Source organism: Rhamphochromis longiceps, linkage group LG20 (genome assembly GCF_057381845.1).
Source record: "Rhamphochromis longiceps isolate RC_006_pf linkage group LG20, R_longiceps_female_GT1.1, whole genome shotgun sequence".
In the NCBI taxonomy this organism is placed as follows: domain Eukaryota; kingdom Metazoa; phylum Chordata; class Actinopteri; order Cichliformes; family Cichlidae; genus Rhamphochromis; species Rhamphochromis longiceps.
The window spans coordinates 24,305,266-24,332,881 of NC_140576.1; the positions used below are offsets into that span (position 1 = coordinate 24,305,266).

Genomic DNA, 27,616 nt, shown 5'->3' on the forward strand with positions numbered 1-27,616 from the left:
TGATCAAAGAAAAACAAACCCGTTCAACTAAAATCCACCTCTCCTCTAAAATATGACTTCAAAGCTGCCCTCTTTGAAGGTTCCACATTTATTTGACTGCGGTTTCAACTATTTGAATCCTTCTTTGACAAGCAAATATTATGCACAGACGAGAAGGAACACGGCGTTTGTTTGAAGCCAGGCACTTCTAAAAAAGAAAGAAGCCAAATGTTGCCTGTAAGCAGGTCTGAATTGATTTTTGTGTCATTTTAATCAACGCCGACACCCCCGGCAGAGTCTCACACTTAGTACGGACCTGTACGGTTCGCTCGTGCGCTGATGCTTCAGCGTTAACGGTTTATTTTAGCTTCTGTATTTTCCCCCACTCCCTTTACGTTTCTCCGCCACAGACTTTTTTGTTTTTATTCGGGAGTATGAGCTAGCCTTCCCGTCAGCTGAGTTTGGATATTAGTGTCCGTTTCCCCCCCTCCCGCTTCTTCGCTCTCTTCACTGTATCTGATGCCTCTTGTTTCCTCCAGTAACCCATGTCTATGTGCATCCCGCCTCCCTGCGCTCTCAATATATGGTGCAAGTCAAAATGTCCAAATCGCCCGTAGACCCTCTGTCTGCCGTGGAAACCGGCTCCCAGTCGCACTATTTCCAGGTAAATCCGCTCACTTTACTCCCATTTCTCTCGCATCTAACTCTGTCTTCACCGAGAAAAGAGGAAAATGGGTAATTAGTGTGTCAGATGCTACTTGTTGTTCAATCTGAGGCGTCGCGTTTTGGCAGCGAGCTACTTTTTTCCGTTTTCCCTTTTTTTCACCTCCGCCTTTTCAGAAACTGCAGATTGATGCTTGAGCCGGTGAACGGTCATGTATCCTCATATTATGGCTATTAAACACAGATACACAGTTTAACACCTCCTTGGGTGTCGATGCATTTGCTGTTTTGATCTCAACTCGCAGATCAGGCCTTTGCATTGATGCTTTATTATTTATTTCAGTGCATTTTTACCCTCCGTGCTACGCTTCATCCACTCCAGTGCAGGGAAACCAGCACACACCAGTAACATTATGGGACTTTCATGCAGGATATTGGTGCAAATGTGCAGGCCGTGACTCTGGACTCACCTGTAGCCTGAATCTGAAAGGCTTTCTCCTCAGTTTGATGGGGCTCTCTGCATTAATCAAACCACCATGTGAAGCCGAATAAAGGCAGCCCTGAAATATGTGTGATTCTGGCAGAGTTACTGCTTGCTTTGGTGCAAAGCAGCTATTTTGCACTTAATGACCATACATTTTGTCTTTTGCAGTCCTTAAAAGCCAGCAGTAGATTTATTTTTTGTATGAATAATACAAATCTACAAAATAATTAGTAACTAAAGCACTGAAATAATTATAGTCAGCCTTGCTGCCAGTATTACTGCTAGAGAGTTGTTGCATCCCGTTATCTATCGCCATCCATCTACCCATTCCCCTTTTTATCTCTTCACCCGTGTGCATCTCTTTCTTCCTCACAGCTGCCCCGGAAGTTGCCTAAGCGCAAGAGCCGCTTCAAACGCTCAGATGGCAGCACATCCTCCGACACTACGTCCAGCTTCATCAAACGACAGGTAAAAGCTCCTTTTGTGCCTGGATTGTCTCACTGCAGGCCCATTATTGCACACTGATTGTTAGTGGGTGGAAAAAGGTGTAGGTTCTGTGGAAAATATAGGTCATGGTGTGCTCTAAATGTTGGAATAAAGCTATAAGGTGCTTGAAATTTGTCATCAGAGCCAATGTCTCTGAAGTGTCTGGTTGGCAGTAACGCAACTCTTGCATTTTTTTTTTTTTTTTTTTTTTAGGTATAGGCTGTTCTTGCTGTTGGTGGAGGTGGGGATGGGGGTGTTAAAATACCTGCATGATTCTCTACTTATTTTGTTCGTATCAGTGTGACAGTTTCTGCTCTGCATCTTCATCCACAGCGCTTTTCCCTCAGTTGCAGAGGTTGCTTTGCCCAGTAGAGGGTAGCAAAGTGCTTGACAAAAGAAAAGAAAAAAGAAAAAGGTTCAACCAAAATCCCAACACAGCACAGTATTTTTTTAATTAATGTTTTCAGGTCAGACAAGTGTGGAAGACTCCGATGGAGTTTTAGTGTTATTTAAGAAAAAAAGGTATCTGTAATTGGAAACAAAAGGATTCTCCATGTGATGTTGCTGCATAGCTATTTTGAATGGATTGTAGAAATGGGCAAGGGGTGGGAAAGATTTTCTCAGATGATCATATTGACTTTAAGTTGAAAGGGTATATATTGAACAGCTGAACTGGAACATGAATTATTTTAAACTGTGTTAATCTGATAGATGGTGTTCCAGAAACCGAGAAATTAGTTAAAAAATAAATAAATTTAAAAAAAAAAATGTGTCTTTGCGTGTCAATACGATGTACTGACATGAATATATATGTATACTGATGACATGAAATTTGTTTTACTTACTACTTTAAATTTTAATATTTTACTTTAGAAAAATAAACTTGTTACAGTTTGTGAACAAATCATCTGAAATATGAAGTCATTGTGATGTATTGGGTTATTTAGCGTAATAGATCACTTGAGATCGTTGCCACTCAGCAAAACTATCAAATTTGGCAGATATGAGAAAACCAGATGTTTAGCTTGTATCTGCAATGTGCTGGAGTTAATCATAGAAAAGTGTTTTTGCAAAAAAAAAAAAAAAAAAAGGTGGAGCACCCTCTTTTGAAATCAAATTAAAAAGCTTCTTACAGCAAAGTTGAATATCGTTAAGGTGCTCTGTTGTTCGGTTTTGTGGAACATTGAGGGTTGGAATCACATGGACCATGTGTCAGCTCCTCCCATGTATTTTCAAGTTAGTTGTCATGTGCCGTTTTGGAATTTGGTTTTAAGATGCATTAACAGAAACAAAAAACCCAATTCCAGAAATGTTGGGATGCTATCTGCAATATAAATGACACAGAATGCAATCATTTGCAAAACTCATAAAACCCACATTTATTTACAATAAACGAAGTGTAACGAAACAAATCAAATGTGTAAAACTGAGAAAATGTAGCATTTTGAGAAAAAAAAACAAAAAAAAAACAAACAAAAACACTAGCTCGCTTTGAAATTGGTGACAGCGAGACCTGTCAAAGTTGGGACAGGGCCATGTTTACCACAGCATCCCCTCTTCTTTTAACTGTCTGTAAAGATCTTGGAACGGAGAAGTCCAGTTGTTGGACCTTTGGGAGGGAAGTGTTGACCCATTTTTGTCTGATAGAGGATCCTAGCTGCTCAACCATACTGGTTTATCGTTATTGTATTCTTTGGTTCATGATGTGCTAAATGCTTTAAGCATCGTCTTGCTGAGTCTTTAAAAAAAAATAAAAAATTCTGGATGATAGCATATGATTTAAAAACAAACAAAGCAAACACAAATAATAAATTAAATTCAAATTTTGATTTATTACAGCCAAACAGTTTTCCACTGTGTTTCAGTCCTTTTTAAGCCATTTTTGCATCTCTGTATGATCACACTTTAACTTGTATTTGTAGATAGTATAGAGAACTGTGTTCAAACAGCGATTTCTGGAAGTGTTCAGGACTGAATATCACAGGGTCTCAGTATTGATTTTCAGCGATGTCCCTTGCACACAGAGATTTCTCCAAAAATCTGTTACTTTTGATATTATAGATTATGATATACTCAAAGTCTTGGAAATTTTACATTGAAGAACATGTTTCACTTTTTTTTTTTTTTGCATATTGGTGAAACTCTGCCTCTCTAACATACTTTTTATACCCAGTCATATTACTGATGTATTTGTGGTTAAACCTGATACAAAATGTTTCTCCAGCCATTTCTTTTAGTACCATTTACTTTTTTAACATTTTGCTGCCTCCACTCCAATGTTTTTAAGACATGTTGCTGCAATTAAATTCAAAAGGAGCTAATGATTTTACTTAAAATATTTCCGTTTTCTATCTTCAATCGTGAATAAGGATTTATGAGAGTTGCAAATCATTGTATTCTGTTTTTGTATACATTTACATGGCATTCCACCATTTTTGGAATTGGGGCTTTATTGGGACTTTAGGTAACCACTTCCCATTTTTGAAATACGAGGATTTACAGTTTATCATCTGCTACTTCTCCCAACTTTCCTTATCTGGGACAGGAGTGGAGCAAGTATTCTGAGTTATTATTTTAGGAGAAGTAGAAATACTCTGTTAACAGTAAAAGCCATGTGCTCATAATCTTATTTACTGTGAACATAAATATATCAGTAGCAGCACACTTAAAATACCAAAGGCAAGTTCTTGCGCTTCACAATAATTCACCTTAGTGTACTTTGCCTAATACACCCATAGATATATTTATTATCAGTGATGGTTGTTTGTAGATTATATTTCAATTTAACTGCCATTCCCGACGTCCCCTCCCTAAAGAATAAAAATAAACCATCACAACCAACAACCAACGCACCCTTATCAGAAATATTGCAAAGACAGAAAAAATCCTGAATAAAAATTTGAGTGTGAATTTTGAAAGATGGTCTCAATAGAGCCAAACAGCAGCTAAAACAGGAAACGTATGAGCCAGCCATGCCTTTGCACTCATGCAGCAGAGATAGAGGTACACAGCAGTTTCACTAGTGTTGCAGCTTATCTAAAACTTGTTAGTAAAGATGTAAGAAAGTGTACTTATTTTGCCAGCTTACCACATCCATTGTCGTGGTCCAACTCATAAGTTGTGACAAATAGGAGGACAGTTTCAAAAGTGCACAACTGTATTAATTAAAACAGATCGGCACCATACTTGGCAATATGAGGTGTGTTAGTCAGTATTATCAGTGTGTCAGCAGTGGGATGAGTGTTTGAATGATGAGTGGAAGGTGTTGTTTAGTATAAACTCCAAGCTAACAGGGCTAAAGCAGACCAAATAAGAAGCAAATGTTGTAAATGTTTCAGGGAGACCAGCCAGGTGCTCCCACTTACACTGATTAACTCCACCTACAAGGGACCTTTACAAGGGAAACGTAGCAGGCCTGGAAAAAGTCAGGTAAACTGAGGTAAATTAAACAAATAGATAAAAAGGCTCTTTAAACATTATTGTTTATTAAGTTTTTAACAGTTTATTTTATTAGATTTGAATGGCAACTTTTTACTTTAGGTTTTTCTGTCCTGATGAAGATTAAAGTTACTTGTCTCTTTATGATTTTGTCAATTACAATTTTCTTTTGAAAACTATAATTGACAGCCTTTACAAAAAAAAAATCAGTTCAAAATGTAATTTTAATAACAAAATATATTATTAAACTTTACAAATTTCCGCCTACCCCCAGTACACTAAGTTAACTAATTGAAAATAAAGACCTTTGCTTCTTGGAAAGAGGCATAAATAATTAACTGAAGATAAGACGATATACATTCACCTTTATCTGACATATTTTACTTTACCAAACGAAAGAAGGTGCAACATATTTCTTTAACAAAGCAATTGTCAGGCGCTTACATTGTTTTCATTACATCATTTTGCTTGTCTCTATAATTTTCCTCATTACTGCTTTGATCCTGTGACTGCTCATACCGAGGCTGCTGCACTTTTAGAACAGATGTATTAAAAACATTTTTCACACATTGTGTTACATTTTCACACAGTTGCTGCATTTTTGTTGTTGTTTGTTTGTTTTTGCGCCTGGATCTGAGCTCTGGGTAGCTTAAGCTTCAGCTACTTTCCCCTTTGTTAGCTTCTTTAAATGTCCATGCTCAGCTGGGTGAAGGTGATTTCAGTGTAGAAATGTTTTTGTGGCGGTTCCGCCACAGTTTACTGTGACTGTGAGTGTGCAAGTGATTATTTGCTCACACCACTGTGCATAGACAAAAATGTTTGTGTCATATGTGAGACTCAGAACATTGAAAATCAGACTATTCTGATTCCTGGCTGATCAATTTTTACTCTGACTCCGTGCACTTTGAGAAAACATTTAACAAAAATAACCTTGAAAAGTCAGTTGGTCAGATAATCTCTCAAAGTAAAGCTGAAGCTATTACACTAATAATAAGCAGTAGTATCCTTAACCGATTGAGTTAGTTTTAATCAAAGGTGCCAAATTTTAGCATTTTAAACCCTTTGTGTTGTATTACGTTATAGCAACTTCCATCACTTTAGGGTTTTCTGCACTGTTTTGTGAGTGTTTTATAGACCAGATGACACCAGACACCCTTATATCCACAGTCTTGTTCTTTTGGTCACTACCCACAGCCCACAGATGTAGATGACTGTACAAACTTTTGTTACCAGTGAATCGACAGCTTCGCCTTCACCCACAGCTCGTTTACTATCTTTTATGATACAAATAAGCAGCATCTTCTTAATTTGAGAGACTAGAAGCAGCAAAAATTTGGTAAAGTAGCGAAGCAGTTCATTATCCACTTCTTCATTAATCTCCACATTACATTTACTTAGAGGGTTTTAAGGGGTAAAGGCATCATGTTCCTTTCTTATAGGTGTGAATAATCTGCAAGCATAAAGGTCTGTAAAATAAATAAATAAAATACCTCGATTTCATTTACAGAACAGGAATGGTAAATGGTAAATGGCCTGTATTTGTATAGCGCTTTTCTAGTCCCTAAGGACCCCAAAGCGCTTTACACAACCAGTCATCCACCCATTCACACACAGATTCACACACTGGTGATGGCAAGCTACATTGTAGCCACAGCCACCCTGGGGCGCACTGACAGAGGTGAGGCTGCCGGACACTGGCGCCACCGGGCCCTCTGACCACCACCAGTAGGCAACGGGTGAAGTGTCTTGCCCAAGGACACAACGACCAAGACTGTCCAAGCCGGGGCTCGAACCGGCAACCTTCCGATTACAAGGCGAACTCTCAACTCTTAAGCCACGATCGAATGAGGAACAGTGTAACTGAGAGGCGTGAGAAAAAGAAGAAGATGAAGGGGGGGGAAAGGGCTGAGCAGACATCTTCTTCAGAAGGGGACATTAGTTATCCAGATCGCGAGGCTTAATGACAATCTCCAGATTTCCAGAGAATATTGCACGGTTTAAAATATTCATGACTCTCATTTTGAAGGCCTCGGGCGATGTGATGTGTGGGTTCAGTGTTCACACGAGCACCTTTTTGGTTTCTTTTCAATCATTACCTTCTCCCTGCACGCACAACAGGCACCCCGCCTCCTCCTGCTCCCATTGCTGATATGACAAAGTGTTTTATGCAGAAGGAGTAAAATTCACAAACAGAGCAGATAGTTTCTTGTCTGTGATAGGGGTGGGGTGTCTATGTAGGAGCAGTGGAGTATGACTCATTTCTGCAGCAGGATACAATAAGCAGTATGGATGTATGTGTTATATGTAGGACGCGAGGCTTTGAGACCAGAGGAGAAATCTTCAGGGAGTGCATGATAATAACAGCAGTTTCTTCAGTTTCTCCTCCGATGAATTGGACTGTAATGGAAATGAGTAAGAATGTGATGTAAATTTAAAGAGGCGGTTTGATCAGGTGACGCAAAAGCTGCACTCGTTGTTGTGTTGTGATGTGATGAGGTAAGAATAGAAAAAGGTGTTGCCGGTGTCTGCTCCAGTGCAGGTTGTAGTGAGGTAAGGTGATGGGACATAGTGCGGTCTGTCTGCACGCAGCATGTAGTTTATAGAGAGGGAGGGACTGGCAGCATCACCATCACCACATCAACTGAGTAAGTACAAAGACTTATAATACAGTTAGATTCTTCTTCTTCTATTGATTTCCTAACATCTCTAAAGGATCATGTTGTAGCCGCTTCACCTGTCTCTCTTTTGCTTTGTCTTCCTCTTTCATGCTCGTTGTTTCGCTCATTCGTTCACCTGTTTGACTTTATGATTGCCTCAGCTGCTCTTCACACCTCTTCTGAGTTTTGCAGTTTGACATGCAGTATGCCTGATCTTGCCTTCCATATTGATGTAACCACAGACTGATTTATTGCAGTGTGTTTCAGAGAGCTCTGTAGCTCGTGGAACTCGCTGACGTTGAATTACGACCGCACAGCTAATCGAACACTTTTTGAAATTAGATATTTGGTTGCTGGATATCCTGATTGCTGGAGTTTTTGCTCAGAATATTTGCAAAGAGGGAAAGGGTTTTCAGCATGCTGAATAATGTATTTTGCTGCTGCTCTGGATAATCTGCTACCTATGGTTTAATAAAACCATAGAAATTTGCATTAGCATGCTGTCCCTGCATTTTATTTCTCTGTATGTATTTGATCTATACACTTTGAAAATCATTTGGATTTTTGGATTTTCTGTTAAACTCAATGTAGACACGAAACGTAGAATCATGACCTTTTCAGCCTCAGAAGGCTCCTTTTAGGCATCGTCTTGGTTAAAGTTTTGTCTGTTTTCTGTGTCTTATACCTGCCATTAGGGCTGGGCTATATCATACCGTTCACGTTGGGCAACGATAGGAAAATGAAATATCGCGATAGAATATGGGTAAAACGCGCATGCGTAGTGCCTTTGTTTACATACGCACATGGCAGCGACGCAGAATGAGAAGAGCGAAAGTGGATCGTTAAATGAAACGGATGAACCAGAATTGGTTTGTAAAAATGCTGCAACTTCAGTGGTGTGGAACTGGTTTAGCTTTCATCCGTCAGATACACAACAAAGCACTATTTTTGGTAGCGCATGCTAGTGGGCCGTCGTTATTACCGTGTTTTTTGGAAAATACGGCACACTTAAAATCAATCCTTTGATTTTTCTGAAAATCGACAGTGCCCCTTATAATCCCGTGTGCCTTATGTATGAATTCTGGTTGTGTTTACTGACCTCGAAACGATTTTATGTGGTACACGGTCGCTCGAAAATCTGTCAAATGTTTCAGTACGACTTTGCTAAGCTATATAATTTTAATGCACTTCAAAAAAGCTGCTTGTTTAAGTGAAAATACGTTGATGTTTGTTTTTTTTTTGCACTAATGAATTAAGGAGTTGTAAAGTATTTTGTCTAGTGTCAATTATATCGTCAGTTATATCGTTATCGCAGATTTTCAAATGTATATCGTGATAAATATTTTTGGTCATATCGCCCTGCTCTACCTGCCATATGATGGTATTTTTCTCTTTCAATTCAAGACCCTCAATATGTACTTCTGTTGAGAGCATTTAACCGTCATCCCACAGCTTCCTTTGCTAATGTGTTTATATTGGCCTAACCATAGCTCTGTAGCTAGCGACGAAGTAGGATATCATTATACAAAGAGTCCAACCAAAATTACCCTCTAAATGTGACTGGTGTTTAGTTTAAGGTTTTTGTTTACGTCTAAAGCAGTGTGATATTTTTTTACTTTCTTAATATCCCAAAAAAAAAGTTGAGGTTTGGGTGTGAAATTTATGGTTTTCAGGGTTTTTATCGGTTTTTACCGTTATTTTCTTTTATCGTTTTTATCTTTAACATGGTTTCCATGGGTCTTTTCCCGTGTGTTATGAATAAATCTTCTTTTTTGGGGGGTACCAGTACTGGTTTTTATTTTGTTGTATTTATCCGCAACACCTTAAAGGCTGGTCCATGAAAATTTTGTCAGACATAAACCGGTCCATGGGGGCCACTGCTGTAGAATATTATATCTTTAATCTGACGAGTTAAAAGCTTAAAGTGTTACTTAAAAATAAAATCTAAATGAAAAACTACATTTTATTTGTCAATTCCAAATAAATACATAGAGATTCATTCAAAATGAAATCTAAATCTGCTAAAACTATTAAATAAAACCTCTTAATTTGTATAGATTCGAACTGGTTTAAATTGTTTGGAAACAAAAACATAAATAAGACAAAAAACAAACAAAGCATTCTGTTTAAATATCCTTAGTATAAATGTAAGAAACGCTAAAATGTAAACAAAGGAGAACATTTAAAAAACTCATATTCACTCAACTGTGGTTGGCTTATGCTCCAAAGCAAAAAATAAATGGAAAAAAAATTACAGCCCAGGGAGTGCAGTACAGTCGCAGTGAGGTGGGCAGCGAGATTCATACACGGATCGGATGAAATCTGATGCAGTAGAGAAGTGTGACACTCTCTACACTCAGTGTGTTTATGGCCAGGGAGTTAGTAACAAGGGTCAGTTACATTAATCAGCTGCTAAAGTTCTGTGTTTTTGACTGTACTTACTGACATCAGGTGTTACCATAACACAGGCGCTTGCATTTGTGATACATCTGTGTCTCTTCGTTTTTGTCATAAGGCATGTTACGGGAGAAAGAGTCTTGTAAAGTCTTGCATTGTGCAGGTAAATTGTCAGCTGTGCAGGGATGGCACTGCTTGATTTTCTGTTGTTGTGCTGGTGTATACAGCTGTGGTAGCCCACGCCTCCTAGACTCCTCAGTCTAACCTGATGTGGCTCCAACTCTGTTCCAGCCACCTGATTGATTTGGCACAGTACTATTCTCATTATCATTGGCCTTTTGTGTTGTCCTTCAAAACACAGACGTTCTATAGACTTTAATTATGTCTCATATCACGGAAAACCTATTTCGCATTAACTATCTTTATCACTTTATTGCCCAGTCCTTCAGTCAGAACACGCTGTATCATCTTTAGATTCCAGCTAGCTAGATTAAACTCATACGTCCTGTTTTTGTCAAGTTAAACTTTACAGTAACACCTGAAACAGCTACACTCATCATTTTATTAGAGCTGAAAGAATTTGGACCATTCTTAAGCCTCATTGGTGCCTCAGTGTTTGTTTGCTTTTGGGAACAGAAGGAGCATTTGGAGCCCTGAAATGGCTAATGATGTCAGAGTTAACAAGTGAGGCGTTTAGGGAGAACTGTTAAACTGTAAATCTCAGCCTGGGGAAAACACTGGAGTTACAATGTGACACAGTTCTAAAAAACATGTTTGGCACCATGTACGACTTGATCTTGACATTGAAATTAAGTTTTAATTTGATTATTTAGCAGCTTCTTCGGTTTGCATTAGCCCTGGTCCTAGGGCTCACTTGAGATTTTATGTTTAATAGTGGCCTTGCAAAAAACGCAAAAACACACAGACATTCTTAAATTGCACAGTTTCTTTTTAAGGAGGAAAGTTATGTATGTGCGTGCATGACAGCTTTCAGGACCAACTGCCATCACATGAGATGTTTAGAGAATATCTAAAGTATTGATTAACAAATTCTGTTCACTTAACATCACTTTAAATATGTGCAGGGCATCATTTTATGCATGATATGAACACTGAAGAACAGCAGTTTACACAGTAGCACAACAGTCTGTTAACAGCTGTCACTATATTCAAGAACAGGAAGGACAGATGGAGGATAAAGAAAAGAGACCAGAGAAGCTTCAAAATGAGTTGTGATCAAAATAGAGGTTGTGTCTGCTTTTTGTAGTTTTTCAGGTGAGGCAAAGATATCGTGTTAGTCAAGACCAACAGATTCTTTTTTAAAACATAACAGGCACAATGTCATTTTTGTTAACAGAGGCAAAATGAGATAATTTTAAATTTTTTGTGTGGTTTCGCTTTATTTTTGCTTAATTTTTTAAATAATAATGGAATTAAATTTTTTTTAAGTATTGTATACACTCCTGACAGAAGTATGAGCCAACGTGTAAAAGCCCACTTGTGCAGTAATAATACCACTATGGCATACTGTGAAATACTATTGTCAGCAAAACAGAGGGCAGGTATCCATTGTTTTTTGCTGTGTTAGCCACATGGCAGCAGGGATGGATGCCAGCCTGCTGATTGCCAGGATTTACTCAACAGCTATTGGATGGATTTTTCCCAGACTTTAAGAGGATGACGAGACACTATTATACATTTAATGAGATCAAACTTTCAGTTTGTCCAATACTAATTACAGAGTCACTTCAAAACTAAAGACCTTCACATCAGTCTCAGCTGGAGCTTGTGTTTACTGGTCTTTGTTTTCAATGGTAAGGTCATGTGAGTTTCCCAAGGTTTTGCTGCCTGTAAACCTTAAACTTCATGAAGCGACTGGATTTTCACATTGAAATCAAATTTGGGAGAACAAGTAAACAAGTGATAAATTATGTCAATGAAGGTGAAAAAGGGTAAAATATAAAATTTTAATAGGGTTAATACAGTCAATAACTTTACATCTGATTTTTGGAGGTACTTGCGTAAAATATACACCCAATTTTTGTATTAATGGCAGCTCAAATTACTACACATAATATTAAAGACTCACATCATAGGGACGAACCCACATGTAATTTAATCCAAAGAAAGCTTCTGCTTTGTTACCACAACACATGTACACATGATGTCTAATATCAGATTAACTGAGTTTATGCCACCTTCTCGTATTTAGCAGCTCAAAAGCCACATTTTTCTTCTAATAAGATTTATCAACATCATAAATCAATAATCAGTTGTTCCTTGTTGTTAATGGGGTTGTGCTTCTGTAAAGTTACTCTACCATGGCTAAGAAATTCATTAGTCTTGAGCCAGTAGTAAAGACATCTCTACATGTCTTATCAGAAGGAGGGGGGGAAAGAACAGAACAGTATAAGTGAAATCCGCCTAATCAAATTAGTGTGGAAATCCTCTGTTGTTCGGTCCCTAGCCTGTAGGATGACTTGGCCCTCTGAGGACTCGACTAGTTAGATGACACACTTCCCTGTTGGCCCCTCCCTGTGGAGTTGGGGCCATCAGTGTTGCAGTGTGTGAAGAATAATCACAGAAGCAGAGTAGGAAGGAACAGAGTTAAATTTAGTCTGCAGACAGGGACATTAGCAGCAAAAAAACAGAAACAAAAAACAAGACATCCTTAGAAAACACAATAAGGATGTTCTTATATTGTTACACTCTGCAATGCAGCCAAGCTTCACCTAAAAGACGTTGGTGGTAAAGCTGCTCTTTGGAGAATTTAACAGTTGGTAAGTTAGTGAGTGTGCAGCACAGGTGCATGCTCCCCTGTCTAAACGTTATTAACGAAAAGCTCTCTGTGTTCTAACATCATTAAAAGGCACTCTGACATAACACCTTTCCTCTGCGCCCACCACCATATTTATTCCGCTTTTATGTCTGTGTGTGTTTGTGAGCATTCCCAGTGAAGACAGGGGTCGTTGTTAGAGTGAGAAAATTCACATTCATGTCTTTATCAGACTCTAGCGCCGTCCTGCTAATCAGCCAGGTATGCAATTCTCTCCGGTATCTGTGTGCGTCTGTCTCCCTCCACCACCACCACCTCCACCTCCCTCTGTTTCCCATCTTTTCGTGTATCTGCAGTAAGGAAAGATATGTAGGTCTCATTCCAGTCCTTCACAGCATTTTACTCTGTCCTAATCTCATCTTTCCCGTTAGATAGCCTGTCTTTATCGTTGCATAAAACCTCTCGCATCTCCATCACTCACTCGTAAACATCCTCTTTTCAGTATGTCTTGTCAACAGTATTCACCCCCCCTTCCCCCCCCCCCCCCCCCCCCTCTCTCTCTCTCTCTCTCGCTGTCTGTTTCTACCCGTTCTTTCTCACCCTCCTTTTTTCTGACGGTGCTGCTCTCTGGCACTGGTGCAGTGTTGCCTTGCAGAGCTTCTGAGTGCTAGAAATCAGATCTAGTTATCTAACAGACACCACCACACCAAAAAAAGAAACGGGCAGAGGTGTTCGCTTGCAGTGGTACTGTAGATGATGATTTATTTTGGATTGCATGCATGCGTTTTGAAGTGCAGAGAAAGCAAAGGTGCTGGCTGGTTCTTTTTTTGTTTGTTTGTTTGTTTTGTTTTGTTTTGTGGAGGGGGGGGGTATGTCTGGACACTTTGTGTATGTGTGTGTGTCTATATTATGTGCCTGTACTTCTTTTTGTTTTGCTGTTGCTAATTGGTCCTCCAGAGGATCTGTTTGTATATGTGGGCAAGATGGATGATCGGGACTGAATCGCTGCACTCTGGAGGAGAGGAAAACCAAAGTGAACTGTATTTCTGCTGTTTTTTAGTTTCTCAACATTTTGTTTTATTTACAACAATATGGCTGATCATGTCATTTAGAGAGGTTTACCTGAGCGTTTTCATGACCACCACCACAGATTTTTCTTTCTCTCCTGCCAGAACCCCCTTTGTATTTTGTCTCCTCTGACTTGGTTTTCTTTTTGCTGACAGATTCAGGACTGAGTTCCTTAAGAGAAGCCAAATATAGGAGAACTCACACGCTCACAGGGACACGCAGTAACCAAACTATTACTGTGGAAGTCCATTTGTACATTGTATACAAACTGCAATTGTTATTATTACTATTGATTGAATCTGTGGGGCTATTTTGAAAAGCCTTTTTTTCCATTAACAGTTCAGAACCATAATATTAACTTTACTCCCACATGAGATCAAGAAAAACCAGAAAACGTCACACTTGAGGTACTGGGATCTGATTAAAATGTTTACCTAAATATTTCCCTGTTCATTTTTAGTTGATTGACTAATTAATTAATTGACTAATGGTTGCAGCTATTTTAAGAAAATTAGAGTTTTTTGTGAATAAAAGAAGGACCTATGAAGCTATTTTCACTATTTTACTTATTGTGTAAAATAGCTCTTTGTTTGCTTTATCCCTCGCCCTCAGCATGACATGCTAGCCATCCTTGGTATGTGTCCTACAATGAAAAATGATAACCAGCATATATTTTGCTAATGAGGAGATGTCCTTGGAGAATAAACAGGGGAATAAATGATGTATATATGCTGCACTGTGGGGGATGATGGACTGGATTGGGGCCAAGCAGGAGAGAAGAGGAAGCTCTTGCCTCCTTTGTGCTATATTTGGCCTCTCAGAAGATGGCTGGTGTGGGAGAGCAACGCATTGTTTTGTAGATGCACACACATGAATGTGTTCATGAGTACAGGCACATATTTGCATGCACACCTGCACTCAAACAAACGCTAAAAGGGAGAAGCAGATGAAAGAAAAAACAAACAGTAATACAGCCTAAGTAATGTTAACATGACTGGATGATCTTCATGTGACTCACTGAGTTATTAAACACTGTGCCACTAATATCATGTCACTCTTTCCCGACAGGGGTCAGCTGATTCGTACACCAGTAGACCATCTGATTCAGACCTGTCAGCAGAGGAGGACCGCGAGGCGTATCGGCGTGAAGCCGAGCGCCAGGCACAACAGCAGCTCGACAGAGCTAAGGTACACCATACAGTCATTATCGTAGCTACACATTGCTGTGTTTAGACTGTTTATGAACGAAAATATCTAAGAAACATTTGGCTCTATCTCTCCAGTTGAATTTTGAAGTAGAAGAGTCTAGGTTGTAGGTAAAAGTCAGCAAAGGAGATGTTAATGTCGGTGCTTTTACAAAGAAATCTGAAAATCTAATCATTTTTCATCGTTTGTGCTGTTTGATACCGCTAAATTAGCGTTAAATTATCAAACTTTGTTCATCACTATGAGAAAGAGGCAGGAAGTCATTTGTTATGTCTATGGAAGCATCACTATTAATTTTAAACATATCTTTCCTAACTCTGTAACCAAGAGTATATTTTTAATGAGTTGATATTAATTGGTAAAAAATAAGCAACAACAGGCCCAAGATAACTAATGGATTTGTCAAATGTATTTGCACTAGTCTAAGTACCTTTGTCTTTTACAGTTGTGCTAGTTTACTTTTCAGAGGACAGTTGGAGCAAAATAATATTATTTGAGTTGACTATGACACATTATGCTACTGTAACCATATTAAAAGCTTTCCAACAAGTTTTTGCACCAGCTTCTACCTGATACTTTTCTGACTGAATATAATAAGTGAGCAAACAAGCAGGGTGTTGACATAACTTTAAAAAAATTGTTATTAGAAAGACGGGTTGTTGGTAAAGGAGGCATCTAAACTGCTAACGCTTTGCTGTTAGTGCTTCTGCTAGCTGCTGCTGTTGTGCGGTGAAGTAAACAGAACAATATGAAAGGTGACATCATGTGACATCATGTGCACAATCACTGTCACTGATTTCTGAGTTAGGATCTGACCATTATCCAATGTAAATGTTGTATTGGTGCGTTCCTATTTGAGCCACATATTTGGCATATTACCACCCGGTCACATCCTTTGATAATCTGCTAGTCTGGTCACCATCTTTTGTGCTGTGTGATTGGTTGCTGATTCTGTTGGGTTTAGATTTTATTATTGTCATTTGTATTAGGAAACATTTAACCATATATTCTTAGAGGTGTATAATCAATTGTGTAGTGATAAGTTGTGTGATCTTTAACAGGCTACAGAGGCTTGGTGTGTATTCCACTAGAATGCACACCTACATCCTGGGAGCATGGGAAGAGGTCGCATCTTGTCTTAATTGTTTTATGGTAGGATTAACGTAGCTACGTCTGTTCTAGTCTAAGTGCTTTTCTGTTTAGATGAACTGCTGGACTTCCTCACCGGGGGGGGGGGGGGGTCTACCCTCTTCCTGACCAAGGATGTTTGCCTTCATGTTATATGACCCTTTGATCAGCAGTAACACACACACACACACACACACACACACACACACACACACACACACACACACACACACACACACACACAGTATTCTTTGTTCACATGTATACCTATGTAAGATGCTATATGTTAATGACCCTATGCATATTCATGTAACTACAATAAAAGGAGTGCTATGGGGAGCCTGGCTGAGAGTCTGACAGAGGTCAAGTGGTGGAACGACGCTTGGCTCCAGCCAGGTCTCCCTCATGCATGAGTAACCAGAGAACTTTGGTGCCTTGAGTCTTGCTTTTTGCTGTGTAGCAGATTGTCCTTAACGTTCCAGCAAATAGGTTTATACTATAGACCTAACAGATTCAATCAAAGGAAGTCTGTTTTCAAGTAACAAGGAGTTGATCTATTGCACTCTGTTCTTGTCCTCGAGTCTCACATGTTTGCAGAGCATTTGGATCACTGACAAGTCTTCTTCATGTTCTTATTTGTTGACACCACAGTCCAAACCTGTAGCGTTTGCAGTAAAGACGAATGTGAGTTACTGTGGAGCTCTGGATGAGGACTGTCCAGTCCAAGGAGCTGCAGTCAACTTCGATGCCAAAGACTTCCTGCACATCAAAGAAGTGAGATTATCTGTTTTGAATAATACTAGTACTACTACTACTAATAATAATGATAATAATATGCCCTTTCATTATATTAAAACAAGACACATGCTGTATGTAAACCAGTGCTACTTTTGAACTGAATTTAACAGAAGTACAATAATGACTGGTGGATCGGCCGGCTAGTAAAAGAAGGAGCAGACATCACCTTCATCCCCAGCCCTCTACGACTGGAGGCAATGCGACTGAAACAGGAGCAGAAACAGAGGTCGGCTATTTCATTTCATCTCAGGTGATCTATTTCCACAAAACAGCTTCGGTAATTCAATGTGTCTTTGCTGCTGCTTCTGCAGGAAAACAGGAGGTAACTCCTCAAGTTTAGGAGACATGGTGACAGGGAGCTGGAGGACGACGCCGCCATCTGCAGGTGAATGTAAGTACAGCAAACCTTCTGGTCCTGAAACAAAAAGCAGCTTCTGCTGTCTTTTATCAGTTTCTGTCACTGATTGCTATTTTCTTGTTTTCACAAGCTAAACAGAAGCAAAAACAGGTAGGTTCTGGTACTTTATGATGATGTAGAATTTGCTTATAATTCATGCTGCTTTTTTTTTAATTTTTCACTCTAAACAACACAGAGTTTGTAGAAGATAATACTGAATTCCCTAAAGTAAGAGAGGCCATGGAAAATAAAAAAAAATAGGTTATACAATTAGAAACTACAAGCAGGCTTGGTGTAACAGATTGTGAGTATAGGAGGTTGCTTAATTGTTTTTTTATGGAGTTAATATTAAAATAATCACTGCAGTAGTACACTGGAAGCACCTGATCTTAAAATGAGTGATTTTAGCAAAACCTTTAAATATTTTACAACTAACCAATCCCTTTTCTGTCACCTGTCTCATTGTCAGGTTAGTTGATTAACTAATACCAGTAATTATTGTTATGTAATATTATAAAACCAAAATGCATTTAAATAACTTCAGGTCTTAATACTGGTTTTTCGGTCATTGTTTGATTGAATATGAGGGTAAAAAACAACAACCAAACCCAACTCCCATCATTTCTCACCCCTGTTTTCGCTGTTCTTTATCCCCTTTCCTGTCCTCCTCTATTTCTGGTAGGAACATGTCCCTCCCTATGATGTGGTGCCCTCTATGAGGCCGGTGGTTCTCGTGGGACCATCGCTGAAGGGCTATGAGGTCAGCTTCTCCCCATTTCACCTCCAGCAGACAGAACGTCTGCTTTCCTCTGCACTATTTGCACTGCTGCGTTCGTTATTAGCTCATGTGAATTTGTCCTTTGAAAGTTATTGGAAAATATTCAAATATTAAATGATGACTTTTTTGCTATTTAGTCTACACACATAATGAGAAAATGACACTGTGATTTTGCATTTATGAAAGTCCTCAGACCCTGAATTTATACTTTGTTAAGGGCCATTTGACAGCCATTACAGTTTTTGGAAATTTGGACGATTATGCAGTCTGTAATTAACACTACTTACTACTTTTAGGAAATTAGGATCAAGAATTTCATCAAAGCTGGACTATTGATACAGTTGCATGTTTATGTCTCTTTTTTACTCATAAGTTATTTTTCAGTAGACAGTTTCATCCGTTTGCACAAGTAATTGTTTTCATGACTCCTGTACTCAAGCTTTTGTCTTTTATGAAGTAACTGTACTTTGACTCAAGTGGACTTTTTGGGTTTCTGCCATGTGATTGGCTAATTAGACATTTAGCGAACAGTCTAACAAGTGTACCTAGTACGCTTTACTGTAGTAACCCAAACATTTTATGTTTTGTTTATTTATTTGAACTGTTTTGGTAATTTTCAGAATTTTACTTTTTAGTTACTTATAAATCTTTGACTTCACTAAAACCACTTTGCAGGATTCAGATCTTAAAATAATCTTTATTTATGTTAAACTGGGCCTTGGTGCTAAGTACATTTTATCCACTCCCTGAAAGAAGCTGTTTTACCTCCTGCCATCCTCCCTTCAAAATAGCATTCTTCTGATTGGCTGATTAGCAGGTGGAGGGGTGGATCCACTTTCACTGATATCGTACCAAGCCAAGAATAGAAAAAAATGTCCAGAGTCAAATGTTAAGAGCAGTCTGAAGCATAACATTTTGGTTTATTTGATTTGACCATGTTTAGTACTAACATGAACAACTCTAGCAGCATACATTTGAAAAACAATAAGAGGAAGCAGGATGTCTTAGCCTTTTAATTATAATGTGTTTGTAATTAATTGTTTTTCTTATGTTCCCAAAGGTGACAGATATGATGCAGAAAGCTCTCTTTGACTTCCTGAAACACAGATTTGAGGGAAGGTCAGTAAAATGGGGAGATTATATAATAAATCAAGTAGTTGGTGAAAGCCAGGCCTTTATTTCAGTGAAAGAGTTTCAGTGTATATTTACCTGCATTTTGCAACTTGTCCACAGAATTTCAATCACCCGTGTAACTGCCGACCTGTCCTTAGCCAAGAGATCTGTCCTTAACAAAAGACCCATAATGGAGAGATCCAACACTCGCTCGAGCTTAGGTAAGCTATGCTGATGCCAGTATGAAAGTTCCACAAGTTTCTTTTTTCTTTCTTTTTTTGAAGGGAAGCAACTTTTTTTTTCTTCCATGTATTTATTGAGTTTTAAACTTTACACTGACACCATCATTAAACAAAACAAAACCAACATAACAGAATAAAACAAAACAGACAAAACAAACAACCCGGCTCAAGAATACAAATAAATAAATAGAGAATCCACAGTGACACACATTCCAGTATCATCCGGTGCCATTGAGTCTTAGATGGGGCCGTGTCCGTGATCCAGTTCAAAAGTACACATTTCCTTGCACAGAATGTTAACAGTGCATAGAGCTGCTTTCCAAACTTCCCCTTGATTTTGACGTTTGCTACTCCAAGTAGCATGCACAATGGAGTGCATTCAGAGTCAGTGGTGAAGATCTTATCCAGTTCACACTTAATGACAAACCAAAATTGTTGTATTTTGAGGTTGGCCACCTCTATTTTACATTTAGGGAAGGGAATCAACTTTGATAATGTAATGTATCTTGTCTGTGCAGCTGAGGTTCAGAGTGAGATTGAAAGGATATTTGAACTCGCCAAAACCCTGCAACTGGTTGTTCTGGACGCAGACACCATCAACCATCCCGCACAGCTCGCCAAAACCTCCCTTGCACCCATCATTGTCTATGTTAAAGTTTCCTCACCAAAGGTACACCTTGCTCATGAACATTAGATTAAGGCAGTCTTATCTTTCTTGGTTTCTTACACCATCTGTTTCTTTTTCTCAGGTGCTCCAGAGGCTGATCAAATCCAGGGGGAAGTCTCAGAGCAAGCACCTGAATGTGCAGATGATGGCTGCAGACAAACTCTCTCAGTGCCCCCCTGTGAGTGCTACAGTTTGTAATAAGTCCATACAGTTTGGACATTTTACATGATCATGTAAAATTATTTTTTTGATTTTTCAAAAAGTATATTAAAATATTTAATATCAAAAAAATCATCTGAATTAAAGGCTTAAGCAGTGTGTGGCATGGTTAACTGTTAGTATCTACAGGGGGATTAAAATACGAATGAAAAATAAAGGTGTAGTTTTAGCAAAACAGCTGGTTAAGCTTGTTGCACTCAGACATTCTCATTGATGCTAATCTCAAAGTGCTCCTGAGCTTGCGCCTGTTCAACTTGCCTGTTTTATTAGACCAGGCATGGTCAGAGCTGCCTTGTCATTGCTTTCCTTTCTAATGTATTGAAGTTATTAAAAATGTTTTCACGTGCCATCTCCTCTACATCTCAGAAGTTGGCCAAGGTGATTAGCAAGAGAAAACTCCTCTGAAGCTATAATGCTATCACTGAAGCCCGTTCATTTGCTAATGCTAGCTGTGTTTCCACACAAAGCGCAGGTCATAACTGATCTTGAAGCAGTGAAAGCAGACCAGCGGCAGCTTGCCTCGCACTCTGCTCTCCCCTTAGATTACCATCAAAGACCAGAGGTTTATCCGCAGTGCCCATGCGCAAACCACCAGAAAAAAAACTGCTGGCCTCTCAGCTTGCCTAGCAGCAGTTATTGTTAGCAGGAAACAGATACCCCCTCAGAGAAGGAGACGACTACACTTTGCTATGTCATGAAATAAGCACAGCTTTCAGCGACAATAGCCAACTACCTAACACAAGATGGCAGTAATGTACAGACTGGGTGCGCATTAATTGACAGGCAAGGTGCTTTATGACAGCACTGTCTGAGATGAAAGGAGAGAGATCGCTATAGTTTGGAATGTTTCAATGTATTTTACTTTATTTCTAGATTTAATAATGCAAGCACTGCTTGTCCTAACAGAATGCCACTGAGTTACAGTCTTAATTTTTCATGTTGTACATTCGTAGGATATGTTTGATGTCATTTTGGATGAGAACCAGTTGGAAGATGCTTGTGAGCATTTGGCTGAATACTTGGAGGTTTACTGGCGTGCCACTCACCTCCCAGGAAACACCCCTCTTAATCCACTATTGGAGCAGAGCCTCATGACCCCGCCTTCTGCCATCTCTAGCCTACAGGTAAGTTTGTCTCTGAGTGTGTACATAAATCAGGAGAGCGTAAAAATACGCTTTTAAAATAATGTAAGACTTTTGACAACGAGCCTTGTTTTTTGAACACATTGTATGTTGTCACTGTCTTTGCCAGCTCTTCCCATCTCAGGCTTCACTCCTGTGTTTTGTTTAATTGTCTCCAGTTGTCTTGTCTGTCCTCTCACTCATCCATGCTTAACATCTTTGCAGTTTTCTGAAACACAGGAATTAATTGAATGATCGCGTACAAACTGGGGTGAGTAGTAGGGTTTATATAATATGTATATATATTTGCACCTCTCTTGCGCACCTCCGACACCCGAACACGACCCTGCGGCTGAGACAGTGAATGAAAAGCATTTTATTCATTCAACTCTCAGAAAAGATTAGACCTGGTGTGTTTTTGTTTTTCTGCTGTTGTTTGTCTTTAATTTACTGCATCCTGCCTCTTTTCCTTTACTTGGATGGTTTCAGGTGAATCACTGCTCCACAAGCTTTATTCACAAAGTAGCTAAGCTCTGTCTCCATTTTAATACTACAATTGAAATATATTGGTTTTGTTAAATCTAACTTTCCCTATTGTGTTCAGTTTCCAAGCATGCTTTGTGAATGCTGTCCCCGCTCACTGTGGCACATGAAGCTACCTGAATGATGCTAATTAAAGCGAGTGATGGGTGCTTAAACGATGCTTTCACCTGAACTAAATGCAAATTTACACACAAAAAATGAGTCCACAGCATCGGCAAAATAACTTTTTACCTCCAAGAGGAACTTCCTGAACATCCATTCAGCCGTTTCACATGCATTTTTTTGTTCAGTGTCTGTTGTATTAATCTATACACACACCGACAAAACAAAGGACTTTGAAGATAACAACACTGCTGCACTTCTGCATGCCACTTATGAACACTATCACCCTTTTATGTCGCTCAGCTCTGTGTTATTTCTGCAGTTTACTTACCTGCGGTTTATGACACTGACTGCAGGTTGATTAAAGAACAAGTAATCCCAGTTTTCTATACCTTGATATTTTAGAAAATGCCACAATATCTCTGAGGTTATACATCACATTTGCTATTGCTTGCAATTTTAGTAAAAATAGGAGTTTTTTGGTCATTATATAGGCTTTTTTTAATGTTACCTACAGTTGTGGTCAGAGGTTTACATACACTCATCATGAGCATGAATGTCATGGTCATTTTGGCTTCTTTCTCCAGGGTGGAATCGTTGCACAGCAAACATTTTAATAATTCGAGCAGTGCCAAGTAGGTGCACAAGTTTGAATTTATTTTGAATTTTCTCTAATTCACACAGGGACAGAAGTATATATACAGGCTCAAACATATACATACACTGGCAGCATCATGTTCTGGGGCTGTTTTCTTGTCAGCGGTACTGGTGCATTACACAAAGTGGATGGAAAAATGAAGAAGAAGACTACATGCAAATTCTTCACCTTTACCTCAGATCAACACACAGCTGGACAGTTGAAACATGAAGATAATTGGGTGATCAAACAGGACAACGATCACAAACACACATCAAAAATGGTTTTGGACTGGATAAAGCTAACATTAAGCGTCTGGAATACATTTTGAAACCTTGTGGAATATGTTTAAAAGTCGGGTCTGTGCCAGAAAACCAAAAAAATTTATGAACTCTTCCAATTCTGCCAGGAAGAGTGGTCAAATGTCCAGGCAAGAATTATGGCAGAAGGTTGTTGATGACAATCAAAAGCATGAGGTCGAGGTGAATCTTGCTAAGGAACATTTAACCAAATATGTGTAATATGTATATATTTGAGCCTGTGTGGATTACAGGAAAAACTGGATAAATTAAAATTTGTGCACCCATTCATTTTTTTCATTAAAGATGTATGCTGTACAATTATTCCACTGTGGAAAAATAACAGTTCAAAGAAATCATTAGCATTAGCAGAAATGAAAGCCCTATATTACCATGACATTCATGTCGATTATAAGTGCAATGCAAACTTCTGACCACAACTGTAGTTCTGCAGCTCTGTGTCACGGAATTAAGCTTTTGGGTTACGGTAGCTTACTTTACATTGGAATATCCATCCATTCATCCATTTTCTTTACCATTTATCCAATTCAGGGTGGTGTGGGGCTGGAGTTACATAAGAAAATATAGCACCACAAGCAGTAGAGGATGTACTTACATCTTTTATCAATTGATATCAATAGTTTGTGTTGTTGTCTTACTCTTACTTACTGTTAATGCAATTCCGATGTAGAAGAGAGATTACAGAGCCCACAGTCCTCAGGCCATATAAAGAATCATAAAAGTAGCATTGAATTGCAGGAGTGTCCAAGATATGTACAAGGAATTGTAAGTGGCCCGCCAAATGGTCCAATGTGGCCTACTAGGTAGCTTTTCAAATTGTAAAAACTGCAGACATGCACGGCATTATTTTTGTGACTTTTCTCTGTATTTTGTATCAGGAAGTATTGCGGTGTTAAGAGTGATCGCATTATAACTTTTTATGTGAGCAAGAGGTCTGAATCGTCATCAGTTTTGCAGCAGTTTTACTGACAAAGATATCACATATATATTTCACTTAAGTTCTTTTGTTTTGTTTTTGTTGGGTTTTTTTGCAATGACCATCTGAATGTGATGAAATTGCACTTCTTTTTCTTAAGACAGCTGAGGCTTTTTCCTATCTGATTGTAAGGGATTGTTAGTGAAGATTGAACCTTTTCAAACACTAACACAAAGATACAAAGATGATACATTGTTTCATTGGTCATTATTCAGTAGTTTTACTAACCAAGATCAAGTAAAACTGGGCACGGCTCTTCAGCAAAAATAAAAGTGACACCTTTGCCCTTTATACTCGTTTAATACTCGACACCTGTTTAAACAGAACAAAGACTGTGGTCTAAACTGTACCTAAACTCCTACAGTAGGTGTCACTTTGTGTTCAGTAAGAAGCTTTTTTAAAGGCACACGTGGGTATGTGAGGAATGATTTGAGTCTGCCATATTCTATTGGTCTCTGAGGGTAATGCTAACTTTATGCTGTTCATGGAAAAGAAAAGAAACAATTTTGTATGAATCATTTTAAAGTCTTAATTTAAATCTACTAAAAATAAACATAAAAACTGACCACTTAGAACGACGGTTGGGCATTGATCTGATCACACTGTGATCAGAGACTTGGAGAGCTCAATGTCTTCTGTAGGCTCAAAATAGTTACTTCAGTGGGAAATAATGAGAAAGAAACCAGAATTTTCCTTTCAGACAGACTCCCACAATTCCTTCAAAGTCCTTATTGATGTAGTGTTTGCCTTATTTTGTGTTTTTCCTTCGAGATGATATCCTGAGTCCAAGCTTTGATGTGACTCTGCCTTTATTTGTATTTTTTTCCTGCATGACCACTTGAATCATCCAGAACAAGAACCAGCCGCAGCCTTGTGAGACAGCAGGCTTGGAGGGTGATGAGGAAGAGGAGGCCGGCGAGGAGGCCCACTCCCCCCTGGAGCAGGACAGTCTTATGCCATCTGACGAAGCCAGCGACTCGCTTTCTCGTGGCCGGAGGGGGAGCCCCTGTCACAGGGGGGGCGAGGAGGATGAAGAGGAGGAAGAGGAAGAAGAGGAGGAGGAAGATGAGGAGGATGAATACGCCTCTCCCTGCCACGCTCGCACATATAGGGACATGTACCCCTCTCACCGCGGCCATACGGGCGGTGCCCACAGTGCCAACGGGCACGAGTCACAAGACAGGCTGCTCCAGCGCGAAGCTCAGCAAGGTCACAACCAGAGGAACCGCCAGCGCAGCCGCCCCTGGCCCCGAGACACCTACTGAGACAAGGGGCCCCTTCCAGCCTCCAGCTCCCCCCCCCCAAGCCCTCCACCCACCGCACAGGCCCAAACTAGCAACATAGAGATGAAATTTGTTCCCAGATTCGCCAAACTTTAGTGCCAATTGGAAACAAACACAAACAGATGCCCAGTTTATCGACCAATCACAATCTTCCAGGGGGCCTACTCACCTCTGAAAGGGAAAAGTTTCAGGCTACCAGCTGTACGCAAACTCAAACTTTAGCTGCTTTGCCTAAGGTTTCTCTATTGTAGGATGTCTCATATACTGGCCTTAAAATTCCTAAGACTTTTAACGATCTTTACTATTGCATGTATAATTTTAAGACTATTTGCACATTAACGTCAGAACAGGAAGTGAATGACCTTTATGGATAAACTAACGTAGGAATGTCTACCGCTGAATCAGTTATGGGAAATAGTAATGCATTTGATTCCAATGTATATACTGAATGGGCACTGCTACTTTATTTGTTTGATTTTGTTTATATGGACTTGTTTGTTGCCATCCATGTGTTCGGTGAACGGAAATTTTTGGAGAGACATTGTACAGTCTCTAAACAGTTAAAACGTCATCGATATGAAGCTGCAGTACAGCGTCAGCGTCACCTACAGTGCAGTACGTTCTGGGCATCGCTCGTCTTTGCTGTTGCACAATCACTCTCTTAAGAAAAAAAAATCTTTGAATGGGCACAGAGAATGTAAACACAACCATGAAAGGGAATGTTTTAAATCTTTTAAAGGATGAATTCCTTGCCAAAAAAACAAACAAAAACAAAAAAAACACACGCTTGTTTACATCCACTCATACACATATTTCAAGCACATGCTGCACAGCTGCAGCTCCTCTTCAAATCCAGGCTTCAGAGAATGTAAGCTTGCATGCCTTTTGCACCTCCAGCACCACTTGGTCGCACAACCTATCGCCCCGTAAATTCGATTGTAGCACGTTATTGATTGTAGCATCCACAGTTTCTAAACTGATCTCACTCCCCTTACATCCACCTCACTCTCCTCGGATATTTTTTGTGTGTCGAACATTGTTTGCGTACTGCAGTTTTAAGATAAGATAAGATAAGATAAGATAACCTTTATTAGTCCCACACGTGGGAAATTTGTTTTGTCACAGCAGGAAGTGGACAGTGCAAAAGTTATGACGCAAAAATTAGAATACAATAAGAATAAATACAATAAGACAGCTGGTTTTTACAAAGGCGGATCCTCAGGTGTATGTCCTACAACACTCATCGCGCTCAGCTCCATGTAACGACCGTGTCGTGCTCCCCGAGGACTTGTAGCACTCGTGACACGTCATTCTGTTCCTGCGCCATTTCTAGTCCGTGAGCCGACGACGAGGTGGACGCGATGCTGATAAGCGGCGGCCCAACTCTGTTCCTTACACAGGGTGGATTGTTGTCACGGCCGGCTGATAGGAAACCCTGGTTTACTGCTTCCATGTGTCACAGGTATCTCTATCTAGTGTTCTGTATATTTTAAAGAGAAAAAAAAATCAGCATGATTGAAAAAAAAATTAAGAAAAAAATCTATGCAAGTGTTGCATGAAATCTGATTGTTTCTTTTGAAGTATTTTAGTAATGCATCGATTCTGACTCTCCTCGTCGTCTTGTAGTGATAGTCTTGTCTTTGGGGCTACTCACTCCTCGCACCACCAACAACACGATTACTAAAAAGATCTGTTTATTTCTTCACACACCTTTAACACTGAGGACATTCTTCCACAGTAAAGTCACTCACTGGGGGAAAAAAACAAAACAAAACAAAAAAAACCGTCCCAGATCAGGCCTTTGATTTTGTTAATTTGTGATCTAATGAGTGGATTATCTAAGCCCTGCATGTCTTAGTTCAACAATTAGCTCCTTTCGTTATATTTTGGCAGAGTATGTTTTTCAATGCGGACCAATTTAGCAACTGATAAAACAGTTGAAGGTTTTTCGATTTATGAAGCACAATTTTTACAAGAGTTATACTTCAGTTTCCTCTGTCTTATTCTGTATGCAATGCAAAGCCTAACATTGAAAAACTTTAAACGCCTTAGACCATCTGGACTTCCTCTTTTGTGTGAATAGAGAAAAAAAATTGCACTACTTTTTTTTTGGGATGGTTGCTTTGTAATGCAATAAC

At 39.2% G+C, this 27,616-nt stretch overlaps 1 protein-coding gene across 3 annotated transcripts; it reads left to right on the top strand.

The window, feature by feature from the left end:
- The first annotated feature begins 339 nt into the window (after window positions 1-339).
- On the top strand, window positions 340-27,021 carry cacnb3a (calcium channel, voltage-dependent, beta 3a). Of its 3 annotated transcripts, none has more exons than XM_085393581.1 (15): window positions 340-643; window positions 1,502-1,594; window positions 15,017-15,136; window positions 16,934-17,056; window positions 17,191-17,306; window positions 17,392-17,471; window positions 17,569-17,588; window positions 18,160-18,237; window positions 19,316-19,374; window positions 19,489-19,589; window positions 20,129-20,280; window positions 20,360-20,455; window positions 21,450-21,620; window positions 21,843-21,888; window positions 25,047-25,184. In XM_085393581.1, the coding sequence occupies exons 1-14, from the start codon at window positions 563-565 to the stop codon at window positions 21,870-21,872; spliced, it is 1,320 nt and encodes a 439-aa protein (XP_085249707.1). In that variant the 5' UTR covers window positions 340-562; the 3' UTR covers window positions 21,873-21,888; window positions 25,047-25,184. The 3 variants fall into 3 exon arrangements, with proteins under 3 accessions (XP_085249707.1, XP_085249706.1, XP_085249705.1); XM_085393580.1 differs by lacking the exon at window positions 21,843-21,888 and adding an exon at window positions 16,216-16,306 and having other exon boundaries at window positions 343-643; window positions 25,047-27,021; XM_085393579.1 differs by lacking the exon at window positions 21,843-21,888 and having other exon boundaries at window positions 343-643; window positions 25,047-27,021.
- Window positions 27,022-27,616: the final 595 nt, after the last annotated feature.

Coding starts and splice junctions, on each gene's coding strand:
- cacnb3a (XM_085393579.1), top strand. CDS start 563: ATGGTGCAAGTCAAAATGTCCAAATCGCCCGTAGACCCTCTGTCTGCC. Junction 17,307..17,391: donor AAACAGGAGCAGAAACAGAG/GTCGGCTATTTC, acceptor CTGCTTCTGCAG/GAAAACAGGAGGTAACTCCT. Junction 20,456..21,449: donor AACTCTCTCAGTGCCCCCCT/GTGAGTGCTACA, acceptor GTACATTCGTAG/GATATGTTTGATGTCATTTT.